This window comes from Heterodontus francisci, chromosome 5 (genome assembly GCF_036365525.1).
Source record: "Heterodontus francisci isolate sHetFra1 chromosome 5, sHetFra1.hap1, whole genome shotgun sequence".
In the NCBI taxonomy this organism is placed as follows: domain Eukaryota; kingdom Metazoa; phylum Chordata; class Chondrichthyes; order Heterodontiformes; family Heterodontidae; genus Heterodontus; species Heterodontus francisci.
Window position 1 is genome coordinate 53,868,140 of NC_090375.1, and position 16,066 is coordinate 53,884,205.

Genomic DNA, 16,066 nt, shown 5'->3' on the forward strand with positions numbered 1-16,066 from the left:
AGACCAGTCAGTCTTACGTCGGTAGTGGGCAAATTATTGGAGAGGATTCTGAGAGACAGGATTTATGATTATTTGGAAAAGCATGGTTTGATTAGAGACAGTCAGCATGGCTTTGTGAGGGTCAGGTCATGCCTCACAAGCCTTATTGAATTCTTTGAAGATGTGACAAAACACATTGATGAAGGAAGAGCAGTGGATGTGGTGTATATGGATTTTAGCAAGGCGTTTGATAAGGTTCCCCATGGTAGGCTCATTCAGAAAGTAAGGAGGCATGGTATTCAGGGTAAGTTGGCTGTCTGGATACAAAATTGGCTGGCCCATAGAAGTCAGAGGGTGGTAGTAGATGGAAAGTATTCAGCATGGAGCTCGGTGACCAGTGGTGTTCCACAAGGATCAGTTCTGGGACCTCTGCTCTTTGTGATTTTTATAAATGACTTGGATGAGGAAGTGGAAGGCTGGGTTAGCAAGTTTGCCAATGACACGAAGGTTGCTGGAGTTGTGGATAGTGTGGAAGGCTCCCTCTTAACCTCAACCTGTTCCGTTCTGGTCGCCTCATTATAGGAAGGATGTGGAAGCTTTAGAGAGGGTGCAGAGGAGATTTACCAGGATGCTGCCTGGACTGGAGGGCATGTCCTACGAAGAAAGATTGAGGGAGCTGGGGCTTTTCTCATTGGAGCGAAGAAGGATGAGAGGTGACTTGATAGAGGGGTACAAGATGATGAGAGGCATAGATAGAGTGGATAGTCAGAGACTTTTTCCCAGGGTGGAAAGGGCTATCACCAGGGGGCATAATTTTATGGTGATTGGAGGAAGGTTTCAGGGAGATGTCAGAGGTAGGTTCTTTACACAGAGAGTGGTGGGTGCGTGGAATGCGCTGCCAGCGGTGGCAGTAGAAGCAGATACATTAGGGGCATTTAAGCGACTCTTGGATAGGTACATGGATGATAGTAGATTGAAGGGTAGGTAGTTAGTTTGATCTTAGAGTAGGTTAAAGGTTCGGCACAACATGGTGGGCCAAAGGGCCTGTACTGTGCTGTACTGTTCTATGTTCTATGTTCTTTCCAGTATTGGATGTTGGATAAACAGTCTGATAATTTAGCAACAGTGGAGGAGTCGAGAGAAATGATTGTGAGGTAGAGCTGAGTGTTGTCAGCATGTTTGTGAAAACTAACGCTGTGCTTTTGGATGATATTTTTGAAGGTATTGTCAGAGGACTGGAAGATGGCTAATGTAATTCATATCGGAAAATATAGACCAATCAGCTTAACATCGGTGGGGGAAGAATAATGGAATCTTTACTAAAAGAGAGAATAGAAGAACTCTAGAAAAGAAAATAATAATGAATAGGCAGCATGAATTTCAAGGGGGAAAACCTTGACTAACCTTATTGAATGTTTTCGGAACATAGGACCATAGTAAACAGGAGCAGGAGTAGGCCATTCAGACCCTCGAGCCTGCTCCACCGTTCATTATATCATGGCTGATCTTTTACCTCAATGCCATTTTCCCGCACTATCTCTGTATCCCTTTATATCTTTAATATCTAGAAATCTATTGATCTTTATCTTGAACATACTCAATGACTGAGCTTCCACTGCCCTCAGGGGTAGAAAATTCCGAAGATTCACCACCCGCTGAGTGAAGAAATTCCTCCTCATCTCAGTCCTAAATGGTCTACCTCGCATTCTGAGACTGTGTCCCCTGGTTCTAAAACCACCCAGCCAGGGGAAACATCCTTCCTGCATCTACCCTATCGAACCCTGTAAGAATATTGTATGCTTTAATGAGATCACCTCCCATTCTTCTAAACTCGAGAGCACATAGGCCCAGTCTCTTCAATCTTTTGTCATAGGACAATCACGCCATCCCAGGAATTAGTCTGGTAAATCTTCGTTGCACTCCCTCTATGGCAAGTATATCCTTCCTTAGATAAGGAGACCAAAACTGTACACGATATTCCAGGTGCGGTCTCACCAAGGCTCTATACAATTGCAGCAGGACTTCTTTACTCCTGTACTCAAATCTTCTTGCAGTAAAGGCCAACATACCATTTGCCTTCCTAATTACTCTAGGTCAAGTCGGCATAAGGAGGGAGGAAGTGTTGGGTATTCTAAAGGGCATTAAGGTGGACAAGTCCCCAGGTCCGGATGGGATCTATCCCAGGTTACTGAGGGAAGCGAGAGAGGAAATAGCTGGGGCCTTAACAGATATCTTTGCAGCATCCTTAAACACGGGTGAGGTCCCGGAGGACTGGAGAATTGCTAATGTTGTCCCCTTGTTTAAGAAGGGTAGCAGGGATAATCCAGGTAATTATAGACCGGTGAGCCTGACGTCAGTGGTAGGGAAGCTGCTGGAGAAGATACTGAGGGATAGGATCTATTCCCATTTGGAAGAAAATGGGCTTATCAGTGATAGGCAACATGGTTTTGTGCAGGGAAGGTCATGTCTTACCAACTTAATAGAATTCTTTGAGGAAGTGACAAAGTTGATTGATGAGGGAAGGGCTGTCGATGTCATATACATGGACTTCAGTAAGGCGTTTGATAAGGTTCCCCATGGCAGGCTGATGGAGTAAGTGAAGGCGCATGGGGTCCAAGGTGTACTAGCTAGATGGATAAAGAACTGGCTGGGCAACAGGAGACAGAGAGTAGCAGTAGAAGGGAGTTTCTCAAAATGGAGACGTGTGACCAGTGGTGTTCCACAGGGATCCGTGCTGGGACCACTGTTGTTTGTGATATACATTAATGATTTGGAGGAAAGTATAGGTGGACTGATTAGCAAGTTTGCAGACGACCCTAAGATTGGTGGAGTAGCAGATAGTGAAGGGGACTGTCAGAGAATACAGCAGAATATAGATAGATTGGAGAGTTGGGCAGAGAAGTGGCAGATGGAGTTCAATCAGGGCAAATGCGAGGTGATGCATTTTGGAAGATCCAATTCAAGAGTGAACTATACAGTAAATGGAAAAGTCCTGGGGAAAATTGATGTCCAGAGAGATTTGGGTGTTCAGGTCCACTGTTCCCTGAAGGTGGCAACGCAGGTCAATAGAGTGGTCAAGAAGGCATACGGCATGCTTTCCTTCATCGGACGGGGTATTGAGTACAAGAGTTGGCAGGTCATGTTACAGTTGTATAGGACTTTGGTTCGGCCACATTTGGAATACTGCGTGCAGTTCTGGTCGCCACATTACCAAAAGGATGTAGATGCTTTGGAGAGGGTGCAGAGGAGGTTCACCAGGATGTTGCCTGGTATGGAGGGCGCTAGCTATGAAGAGAGGTTGAGTAGATTAGGATTATTTTCATTAGAAAGACGGAGGTTGAGGGGGGACCTGATTGAGGTGTACAAAATCATGAGAGGTATAGACAGGGTGGATAGCAAGAGGCTTTTTCCCAGAGTGGGGGATTCAATTACTAGAGGACACGAGTTCAAAGTGAAAGGGGAAAAGTTTAGGGGGGATATGCGTGGAACGTTCTTTACGCAGAGGGTGGTGGGTGCCTGGAACGCGTTGCCAGCAGAGGTGGTAGATGCGGGCACGATGGCGTCTTTTAAGATGTATCTAGACAGATACATGAATGGGCAGGAAGAAAAGAGATACAGACCCTTAGAAAATAGGCGACATGTTTAGATAGAGGATCTGGATCGGCGCAGGCTTGGAGGGCCGAAGGGCCTGTTCCTGTGCTGTAATTTTCTTTGTTCTTTGTTCTTTGTTCTAATTGCTAGCTCACCGCCACGTTAGCTTTCAGTGACTTATGAACAAGGACACCCAGGTCCCTTTGGATATCAACACTTCCCAATCTCTCACCAGTTAAGAAATATTCTGCATTTCTGCTTTTCCTACCAAAGTGGATAACTTCACATTTTTCTACATTATATTTCATCTGCCTTGCTCTTTCCCACTCACTTAACCTGCCTAACGCCCCTTGAAGCATTTTTTCATCCTCCCCACAAATCACTTTCCAACCTAGTTTTGTCATCAGAACACTTGGAAATATTACATTTGGACCCCACATCCAAATCATTGATATAGATTGTGCATAGCTGGGACCCAAGCACTGATCCTTGCAGCACCCCACTAGTCACAGCCTGCCAACCTGAGAATGACCCCTTCTGTATGTTTTCTGTCCGTTAACCAATTCTCAATCTATGCCAGTATATTACCTCCAATCCCACGTGTTCCAATTTGCTTACTAACCACCTGTATGGGACCTTATCCAAAGCCTTCTAAAAATTCAAATACACCACATCCACTGGTTCCCCCTTATATAATCTACTAGTTACATCCTCAAAAAACTCCAACTGATTTGTCAAACATGATTTCCCTTTCATAAATCCATATTGACTCTGCCCAGTCCTACTGTTATTTTCTAAGTGCCCCATTATACCATCCTTTAGAATACATTCTGACATTTTCCCTTGGACCTAACATGTCTGTAGTTCCTCGTTTTCTCTCTTCCTCCTTTCTTAAATAGTGGGGTTACATTTGCTCCTTTCCGATCTGCAGGAACCATTATATAGAATCTTGGAAGATGATCACCAACGCATCCACTATCTCTACAACCACCTGTTTCAACACTCTGGGATGCAGATCATCAGGTCCAAGGGATTTATCAACTTTCAGCTCCATAATTTCTCCAGTACAACATTTTTACTAATACTAATTTCTTTCAGTTCCTCATTCTGACTAGTCCCTTGGTTCTTTAGTATTTATAGGTGAAGCAGCAATTTACTTGTATTTCCTTCAATTTAGTATACTGTGTTCGCTGCTCACAACGCAGTCATCTCTACATTGGGTGACCCGTTTGCAGAACACGTTCACTCAATCTGAAAACAGGACCCCGAGCTTCTGGTTGCTGGCCATTTCAACACATCTCCCTGCTCTCATGCCCACATTCCTGTCCTTGGACTGCTGCAGTGTTGTAATGAATATCAACGCAAGCTCAAGGAGCAGCACCTGATCTTTTGATTAGGCACTCTACAGCCTCGCGGACTCAACCTTGAGTTCAACCATTTCAGAACATGACTGGCCTTTTTTTCCTATATTTTTCTATTTTTTCTTATGTTATTTTATTTTGTTTTATTTTATTTTATTTGTCAATCATGTGCCTGTTTTTCATGTAGACAGAGCTGCTCATGACTCTGCCATTAACACTCTCTCTGGACTAATGCTTTGTCTTTCACCACAAGCATTAACATGCTCTTTGCCTTTGTCCCATGACAGCTTTGATATTTAATCTATCCTGCCCTTTGTCCTATCACATACCTTCCCTTTTGTTCTCTTCCCCACCAACCCCCACTCCATTCACTTGCTTAAAATCTAATTCTTTTCTAACCTTTGCAAGTTCTGATGAAAGGTCACAGACCTGAAATGTTAACTCTGCTTCTCTCTCCACAGATACTGCCAGACCTGCTGAGTTTTTCCAGCACTTCCTGTTTTTATTTCAGATTTCCAGCATCTGCAATATTTTGCTTTTATTATCAAGAAAGACATCTTTTTCCTGCATTCTTGGAGATAGCAGTTGATGTCTGGTTTATTCTCATGGGCCAGTTGCCCAATCAGCCAGTAGTGAGGAATAGCTTCCTATAATGTTAACTGATATCTGACGAACATTCCTCATAACAGACTAAGTATTGGAATGAATTGCTTCATGGTTGAGACAAAATCGGATTCAGAAGCCAAGAGCTATCAGATTTTATTGGTCAACATTTTAGCTCCTCTGTCATGGATTAGTCAGTTCATTTAGAAGCTCATGTGAGTTAATGTTTCATCTCACATCCAATGAGGGCAATGCTGCTAAATAAGGGAAGACTCTTCTCTTCATAGCTCTCAAATTTAGCATTGTAGGAAGACTGTGAAGACTGAGAGTATTGGGAAAAAGAGTAGCATTTTTTTAAATGGAGAAACCAAGGTTCAAAGTTCAAATTCCACGGGGCAGAACATCGCTAAAGTAGAAGAATGTAGGAGGGAAGATGAGGCCACTAAGAAATTAATGGGCAGTATGACACTAAATTTAGGTAGATTGTATGAGAAATGGAAAGACTGAGAGAGGTAAGATCCCTGTGAAGAAAGAGTTTGAGTAGGAGATGGTACAATGAATCTTGAGTTCAACATAGTGCCCTGCAGCCCAAGGACATGAGAAACTTCTGACAATATATTGGCTTCCGTACTTGCCGTCAAACCATATAAAAATGCCTGTCACACACAAATGAGTCTGAGCTTTGACATTGTGGGTCTCTACGCTATTACACCCATAAACTGGCAGACAGAATCCCAAAAAAGCATTCCCAGGATCTCTTTGTGAATACTTATTTTGAGAATTAGCACTCAAGAAAATAAAAATTGCCCTAGGTTTGACTGGGTAGATTAGGAATGTTGTGAGCACACATGGTGAGTGATCACTGAGTGTATTTGGAAACAGTCACTGGTGAGTAAGCAGAGAACTAATAGCTACACTGGCTCATATCTATGACCTCATCAGCTATAAACTGAACCAGCTTTAAACCTCACCAAATGTTTTAAAGCTCCAAGGCCCTGGAGTCTTGTATGAACAGTGTTTTTAGAATCTAATTTAGTGTTAGAAATTAAAGAAACCTTGGCCTAGGAATAACTGTTGGCAAAATAAGCGAATGAATTACTTAATGTGTTCATACAATGTTCCTCTGTCTGCTAGCAGTCATCGTAAGATTTATTTTAAAATGTGTTAACACCTCTGTTAAAACAGCAGATGACAAAATGTCACATGATCACATAAAAGCTGGCATCATCGCCAATAATTTCTAGGTTCCTGTTCTTCATATATCTACAACCCATGGGATCTGTTCCTGTGTTAGAATTTACTGCTAACTCTCTTATTGGAAATGTTTATATGTTTCCACATTCTCCTCCAGCCCAATATAAGTGTAACACAATATCAGGTGAATCATATTCACTGAGATGATAGCTTCCCACGCCACTCCCCCAATTCCCAGGACTGGCTTGTACATTGTTGGTAAGCCTGTCTACTACCACCTCACTGAATCAATAGTCCACCACTGCCTCACCAGTAGTCCCCCAGCCTAGTCTCCTAAATCACTCCCCACATCCTAATTGTAGTTGCTGAATCAATAGTGCCCTACTTAATACTGTAGAACTCCCTCCTCTATTATTTCACAAGTATTCGCTGAAAGTGTGTATTTGAATTCAATAGTTTTTGTCAACACTCTTGTTTCTGCTGTTGCTCCGAGTAACAGATATTTTTGATTTTTTTTAACTATCTTCCACCACGTCACACTTTCCTCAGTTATTGCCCCAGCCATGACTCAATAGTAGCATGCTTGTGTCTGAGTCAAAAGGTTCAAGTCCTGCTGTAGAGCCTTGAGCACAAAATTCAGTCTGACAATTCAGTGCAGCCTGAGGGATGCTGCACTATCAGCAATGTTGTCTTTCAGCTAAGATGTTAACTGAGGCCCTGTCTACCCTCATAAGTACTTAAAAAATCCATGACACTAGTTTGAAGAAGAGCAGGCCAATATTTATCACTCATTGAAGATCACTAAAACAGATAATCTGGTCATTTATCTCAATACTGTTTACAGGACTTTGCTATGCACAAATTGGCTGCCATGTTTCATACATGTTACAACAATGACTGCATTTCAATAGTTCTTCATTGGCTGTAAAACACTTTGGGATGTCCTAAGGTCTTGAAAGGGCTATATAAATACAAGGTCCTTTTTTCTTTCACCCCTCAGTCCTCATAGGCTTCCACTGACACCTTGGCCGGGATTTTATGGGACAAAGTGGATGGCGATGGAGGCAGGGGGAGCCGTAAGATCGCGTCAGGTCGGTCCCCGCCGTCGTCATGCCGGAATGCAAGTTAACGAGTGACGGATACCAAGTTGCGTGGGGCCTCCACTCGTGTTTCAAAAATGAACAATTAAAAGGTAATTTAGATGATTGAGGAGGCAATTGAAACTGATTTTTCAGGCCCCTGCAAATTTTTCGAATAGCGTGCCAGCGACGCAATGGGGTCAGAGCGTCAGCAGCTTTTAAAGGGCGGCAACGGAGCGGAGGCTGGGTAGTATTTCAGCACCCACTGGAAGGGTCTCCCTGTTAGAGCAGCAGGGTCCAGGTGGCATGGGTATCATGCTGGCTAATGTGATTCCTTGGCTGGAGGCTGAAAAGCTGTGGCTGCTGGTGAAGATGGTGGTCGCTGGTCACAGGCTTCCTACTGGCCACAGTTTGATACAGGGCTCGGGTGCTGGTGGCCCATTAAACATGCTGCCAGCACTTCCTTCTGCGTCAGCTAATGATGCAGCTGTCACCTCAAGGACCGTCTCCAGAAGCTGGATGATTAGCAACGGCCAGCTGCCAGTCATTAATTGACCAGCCGGCAGGAGATCAGTCAGTAAATGGAGGTTGGAGCTTCCGCATCTGCATTCTCGTCAGGTCATGAAATATTCCAGCTACATCTCCCAGCACAATGATTTCCAAATACTTATCCACATTTACAAAGGCCTCACTACAATCTATCCCCATAACCTTCTCCATCTCTATATCCCACACCATGCCCTCCACTGCTTTGGGATGGATTTTACGCCGGGCGGACGGGAGCTGGCCATTGATGTAAAAGCCGGTGGCGAACCCACTTATGCCCATCCCGGGGATCCGTCCCGCATTTTATGAGTCTCTGGGCTTTAATTGGTCCGAGGTGGAACTTCCACCCACTTGAGGGAGGAAGTCCCGCCTCATTGAGCTGCTGACCAATCATCGGGCTGGCAGCTCTTAGTCCCAACAGCGCCACTGGGAGCGGTGCCCACTGCTGGGACTGCAGCCCCAGCAAGGACATGGAGCCATGAGTGCAGGCCAGTTTGGTTTGCCTCACCAGGGAGATCAGTTGTGTCCCAGCGAGGCAAGGGTGGTCATTTGGGGGAAGGGGGGCGTCTCGGGTCCTGGGGGTGGTTGGGGAAGAGGGGGTGGGCCTTGACAAACGGGCACAAGCCGCCAGCTTTCACTGGGTGGCCTTTCATGTCTCCCGGACACCCGCTTGCCATGGGTAAAATCCCCGTGGAGGTGGGCGAAGGCCTTTAAGTGGCCGTTAAGTGGCCACTTAAGGGCCTTGATTGGCCTGGAGCAGGAGGCCCATTTCTCACCCTCCCGGCCCAAGTAAAGTGGGGTGGAGGCGGGAGCAGGTCAGGAAGACCTCCTGGAGCCTCCCACTCAATTTTATGTCACCGCCCCCCGCCCCCCTCCTGCCACCATACGGCTCGCTGGGGTGGCATAAAATTCCAACCTTTGAGTCTGGATTGCTGTATGTCTGCCCCTAATCGCAAGCAGAGGCAGGGTCTTCGCCCATCATGGTCCTGCCATCTGGAATTCTCTCCCTAACCTCCTGAGTGGCATGGGACAAACCCACATCCTCAGTTGTACTGAATATAAGTTCCAGCCTCCCATACTTTTAAGCCTCAAATTGTGTTTATGTCACAAGATTACAAAATCGATACAGATAAGGAAGGCTCTTCAAAAAAATAGGGTTACTCCCATACAGTGTTCTCTTAATTACATCCCCTGCCCAACTGGAAATATATTTGGGGCGGCACAGTGGCGCAGTGGTTAGCACTGCAGCCTCACGCTCCAGCGACCCGGGTTCAATTCTGGGTACTGCCTGTGTGGAGTTTGCAAGTTCTCGCTGTGTCTGCGTGGGTTTCCTCCGGGTACTCCGGTTTCCTCCCACAGCCAGAAAGACTTGCAGGTTGATAGGTAAATTGGCCGTTATAAATTGCCCCTAGTATAGGTAGGTGGTAGGGAAATATAGGAACAGGTGGGGATGTGGTAGGAATATGGGATTAGTGTAGGATTAGTATAAATGGGTGGTTAATGGTCGGCACAGACTCGGTGGGCCGAAGGGCCTGTTTCAGTGCTGTATCTCTAAAAAAAAATATTTCCTGTTCTGATTAATTTACATCATTTTGGTATTGTTTCCCTTACAGCAGAAATAGTTAAGGGATGATTTAGTAGAGGTGTTCTAAATTATATGGATTTTGATAGAGTAAGTGAGGTGGGTCATTAATCAGAGGAGACAGATTTAAGATAATTAGCAAAAAGAGCCAGCGGGGAAGTGAGGAGAATTCTTTCTAAACAGTGAATTGTTCTGATCTGCAATGTCTGAAAGGCTGGTGGAAACAGATTCAATAGTAACTTTCAAAAGGGAATTGGATGTATGCTTGAAAAGGAAAAATTTACAGGCCTCTGGTGGAAGAGCAGGGGGGTGCGACTAATAGGATAGCTCTTTCAAACAGCCAGTACTGACACAATGGGCTGAACATCCTCCTTTTATGCTGTAAGATTCTATGGCATCAAGAACTTCCTAATATTATCCTAAATTTGCATTTTTGTAGTCTGGACCTCATTTTCTTCTCTCACGGTCACAATTTAAGTTGAAATAATGTTCTGGCTTTACCTTTTCTATTCTGTTTACTCTGTCAGTCATGAATGAGCTGGACGTACAGCCAACAAAATCGGAACTCAGTGATGCCATTGATTCTCTAGCCAGCGGAAAAGCCCCTGGGAAGGACGGCATTACCCCTGAAATCATCAAGAGTGCCAAGCCTGCTATACTCTCAGCACTGTACGAACTGCTTTGCCTGTGCTGGGACGACGGAGCAGTACCACAGGACATGCGCGATGCCAATATCATCACCCTGTATAAGAACAAGGGTGACCGTGGTGACTGCAACAACTACCATGGAATCTCCCTGCTCAGCATAGTGGGGAAAGTCTTCACTCGAGTCGCTTTAAACAGGCTCCAGAAGCTGGCTGAGTGTGTCTACCCTGAGGCACAGTGTGGCTTTTGAGCAGAGAGATACACCATTGACATGCTGTTCTCCCTTCGACAGCTACAGGAGAAATGCCGTGAACAACAGATGCCCCTCTACATTGCTTTCATTGATCTCACCAAAGTCTTTGACCTCATCAGCAGACATGGTCTCTTCAGACTACTAGAAAAGATTGGATGCCCACCAAAGCTACTAAGTATCATCACTTCATTCCATGACAACATGAAAGGCACAATTCAGCATAGCAGCGCCTCATCAGACACCTTTCCTACCTTTCCTATCCTGAGTAGCGTGAAACAGGGCTGTGTTCTCGCATCTACACTGTTTGGGATCTTCTTCTCCCTGCTGCTCTCACATGCGTTCAAGTCTTCAGAAGAAGGAATTTTCCTCCACACAAGATCAGGTGGCAGGTTGTTCAACCTTGCCCATCTAAGAGCGAAGACCAACGTACGGAAAGTCCTCATCAGGGAACTCCTCTTTGCTGACGATGCTGCATTAACATCTCACACTGAAAAGTGTCTGCAGAGACTCATCGACAGATTTGCGGCTGCCTACAACGAATTTGGCCTAACCATCAGCCTCAAGAAAACGAACATCATGGGACAGGACGTCACAAATGCCCCATCCATAAATATCGGCGACCACACTCTGGAAATGGTTCACGAGTTCACCTACCTAGGCTCAACTATCACCAGTAACCTGTCTCTCGATGCAGAAATCAACAAGCGCATGGGAAAGGCTTCCACTGCTATGTCCAGACTGGCCAAGAGAGTGTGGGAAAATGGTGCACTGACACAGAACACAAAAGTCCAAGTGTATCAAGCCTGTGTCCTCAGTACCTTGCTCTACGGCAGCGAGGCTTGGACAAAGTACGTCAGCCAAGAGCGACGTCTCAATTCATTCCATCTTCGCTGCCTCCGGAGAATCCTTGGCATCAGGTGGCAGGACCATATCTCCAACACTAAAGTCCTTGAGGCAGCCAACATCCCCAGCATATACACCCTACTAAGCCAGCGGCGTCTGAGATGGCTTGGCCATGTGAGCCGCATGGAAGATGGCAGGATCCCCAACGACACATTGTACAGCGAGCTCGTCATTGGTATCAGACCCACCGGCTGTCCATGGCTCCGCTTTAAACACATCTGCAAACGTGACATGAAGTCCTGTGACATTGATCACAAGTCGTGGGAGTCAGTTGCCAGTGATCGCCAGAGCTGGCGGGCAACCATAAAGGCAGGGCTAAAGCGTGGCGTGTTGAAGAGACTTAGCAGTTGGCAGGAAAAAAGTCAGAAGCGCAAGGAGAGAGCCAACTGCGTAACAGCCCCGACAACCAATCTTATCTGCAGCACCTGTGGAAGAGTCTGCCCCTCTAGAATTGGCCTTTATAGCCACTCCAGGCGCTGCTTCACAAACCACTGACCACCTCCAGGCACTTACCCATTGTCTCTCGTGACAAGGAGGCCAAAGAAGAACTATCTTATATATGGGGTCTCCCCCGAGTCAACTGATTTCAAGATGGAGGGGCCCTCTGATGCTTTTCTCACCACCAAAAGAGTTTGATTAATTCCCCTATGCCTTGGTGCCAAAATTGGATCTATTTTCTTGTAATAAAACTGGAAAGTGCTGGAAATACTCAGCAGATTTGGCAGCATCTGTGGAGAGAGAAGCAGAGTTAACGTTTCCCGTCAGTGACCCTTCATCAGAACACAGACACAGGTTCTGATGAAAGGTAACAGACAGGAAACGTTAACTTTGCTGCCAGACCTGATGAGTATTTCCAGTACTTTCTGCTTTTATTTCAGATTTCCAGCATCTGCAGTATTTTGCATTTATGTATTTGCTTATAACTTGGCTTTGCTACCAGCACAGTACAGTCTCTGATCTACACATACTCTGCTGTTGTCATTGTTTCAAGCTCTGCTTACCCAGCTCTTCTTTCAGTAGTTTTGGCAGTTGTTGTACTGGTTCTCTTGCTTCAGGCAGAAGTTCTTGGTTAGTTTTTGGTTCCTGTCAATTTGGGCAGAGACATCATGATATTTTAATATGGACTGAAGGATGAGTGGAGTTAAATTATTCCAGCAAGATCGTTCTTGTAAAGACAGTTAAGATCTTAAGGGACCCATATGAAGTTGGAAATGATGGGCAGAGGATAATAAAAGTGCTAAATCAGCACTTGGATGTTTTTACCAGAAAGCAAGTCCCCAGAAAGGTACTTGTCACATAGTGGATATGTTAACGGACTAGTAATCCAGAGGCCTGGTTTCCAGAAAACCTGAGTTCAAATCCGACCAAGGCAATTTGAGAATTTGAATTAGTTGAAAAAAAATATTGAAATAAAAAGCTGGTAGCACAAAGTGGCCATGAAACTGTCAAATTGTAAAAGCTGGAGTGGTTCATTAATATCCTTAGGGAAGGAAACCGGCCACCCTTACATAGTCCGGTCTATATGTGACTCCAGTCTCTCACCAACAGAGTTAACTATCTTCTGAAGTGGCCTTTGCAAGGAACTCAGTTGTAACAAATTACAACAGCAATTAAAGAAGACCCAGCACCACTTTTTCAGGGTAAGTAGGATGGGCAATAAAAGCTGGCCTTTCTAGCAATGCCCCCATACTCAGAATCAATAATGAATATATAAAAAAAATCTAATATCAAACAAACATTGCCCACGTTCTGGGCTTTGACTGTAGTGAAGCTGCAACCTGAGCGGTGACGGGCACTAGATCAAAACCATGCCTTTCCTGGACACATCTTCCTGTCAACACCTATCTGGCAACCCTGGAGGAATATGTGCAAAATGCCATTTGACTCCTCTCTATTTCCCTGCTTATGCCTGCTCCAGGTGCATGCATTCCAATCCCTATTCTATTGGGTAATGCCTGTAAATCCAGGTGTAACTAGTCTCTTCCCTTTCCTCTCAAAAATTGAGCAATCCCCTGGTACAAAGGAGAGATGAATCTTCCTAACTGTTTATTCTACTACTTTCTATTTTTACCTCAGATTTGACATTTTTATATTTATCCTATCAAGGACTGAACATCCCAGACAAGGCATTTTCTATGACCCAACAAGGGATGGTTGTTAACTGCTGATTCTTTTTTCTCCTGCCTGACCTCTGCTTGCCTTTTGTCCTTCACATTGGTATGCATAACTGATCCAGACTCTTCATTCAGGTCACGTTTACTTTGAGCCCCAAAGTTCTTCAGAGTCGAGGCATAACTACAAGATCTCTGTCACAAATCATCTGATTTAATATGTCCTTGTAAATCTGAAAAGTGAAAAGGCCAACTTCCCTTATGGAAAATGTTGCAAACATTCTTGCTTGCACTTCAATGTTCTCCATTCATGGGATCATATTAGAATGTTACAACTGGCCTCTATGGCCCAGAGACAAATAATGCTATGGCACTGTAAATAGAGCTTGACATAGCATTCCTTTGCCTTTGGCCCTTGAAGTTGATTCTAATGTTGTTTCCTTAGAATTTATCCTACTGCATCAATTGATGTTATCATGGTGCACAAAGATATCTTTCTCCTGGGTTTTTTCTCCTCTCTCCTTTCATCTCCTGAAGGACTCTTTTGGGCTGACAACTAGGGATGGGCAATAAATGCTGGCCTTTCCAGTGATACCCATATTCCAAGAATTAATTTTTAAAAATTCTTTGAAGGTAGTGGCCCTTAAAGTATTGGTACAGGTGATTAGCATGTTCTCTGCAAATTTGCTCAAATGTTGTGCAATGTGCTATAATAAATGATCATGTGATATACACATACACACATGAATCAATCTTGACGTACCTTTTTGAAGGTGTTTTCAGGGACAGTAATAAGAAGTTGCCTTCTCTCAGCTTCCTCTAGCTCCTTGGGGGCAGTGCTCATGCTGTATCTTCCTTCATACACCTTGGTTCTGGATGACAAACAGCTTGAAATTATGGGGCTTTCACCCTTTACAGTGCTGTTTGATGGGATCACTTTGACTTTTGACTCTGCTGATACCTCACTTTTACCAACAGGAAGTTCGAAGAGGTCCCGCAGCATCCTAATGTCAATGGCAGTGTTCTTAATTTGAGACATGTTGTCCATTGATTTGCACCTTTGTTGAGGAAGGCCAAAAGGCTGCGTGTCTTTCCTTTCAAACACCATTCTTAAGGACTCCATCTTGTTTCTGGATGGAGCTGTTGGAGACAGAATCTTGGAAAGAACACATTTCCTTCAATATTTTCAAATTTAAAAAGACATCTCTTTCTTAGCACTATGAATTCCTTTTTAATAAAAAAAAAACACTCCCCAACAATCTTCTGCTCTTGTGTTATCTTGTTGGGATACACAGAGGCCATGGCAACGCCTCTACCAATCAGAGTTCACTTGCCAACCAATCAGCACTCTCTTCTTATGCAGTATAAAGTTGTTGTTCTCCCTTACATCTGTATTCTTACAGATTATCCTGATGAGTGCAAGGCGATAAGCTTCGACAACATGTCTCTATTTTCAGCAATACTCAAGTTCTATACTACCAAATGACTAAATATTGTTTTCGCAAAGATGGTGGGTGCCCTATTAACACTGCAAAGTATTTTACATCAAGTAATGCAATGTTTCACAATAAGAGAAAGCACTGGAAGGATTTACTCACCTTTTGCTTTTCTTCTTCTGATTCTGTGCTTAGATTCACTGTGCTTTGATATCTATGAGAACAAACCAAACAGTTTTGGACAGAATAAGTTACACCTACAGAGAGGATTCCAAGAATGAATGTCCTGAGCAAAGACTGACACTCTTCCTACCAGGAGGTGCTAGAGAGCTCCCTGTTTCCAATTTCCCATTCCTCAGTGTGAGATGCTACAACTTTCACTGAGCATTTTTTCACTCATTACAGCCCAGATCAGGAAGCAAATGAACTTGAACAGGCTTTGAACCTGTTTCCTTCTCTGCTCTATGATACTGAGGACAAGTGCATTAAAACTCAGCATCATCACTCTGCTCCAAAGGAGGCATTTAATAAATAATGAAACTGAAAGTAATAATTTCAATAAGATTTTGCAATATACGCTTTGTAATCTTGTGGGCACCCATAATCCTGGCTCTTGCCAATCTGTTCTATCATTGGCTCCACCACAGGCTTATCACTGCTCTTCTCAATATAAATCTGGACTCAAGTATAGGTGATACAATATCAAAACTTACAAAATTCTTAAAGGGCATGACAGGATGGATGTGGATAGGATGTTTCTCCCAGCTGGTGAACTAGAACCAG

General features: G+C 44.3%; 1 protein-coding gene across 2 annotated transcripts in view; it reads right to left on the minus strand.

The window, feature by feature from the left end:
- Positions 1-16,066, minus strand: part of LOC137369841 (LIM domain and actin-binding protein 1-like) — a 99,725-nt gene that overhangs the window by 50,135 nt on the left and 33,524 nt on the right. For both annotated transcript variants that reach the window (XM_068031436.1, XM_068031437.1), the window contains exons 3-5: positions 15,446-15,497; positions 14,611-15,003; positions 12,738-12,819 (exon numbers count right to left, since the gene is read on the minus strand). In XM_068031436.1, coding sequence (XP_067887537.1) covers positions 12,738-12,819; positions 14,611-15,003; positions 15,446-15,497 — 527 coding nt within the window. The remainder of the gene's footprint in view (positions 1-12,737; positions 12,820-14,610; positions 15,004-15,445; positions 15,498-16,066) is intronic.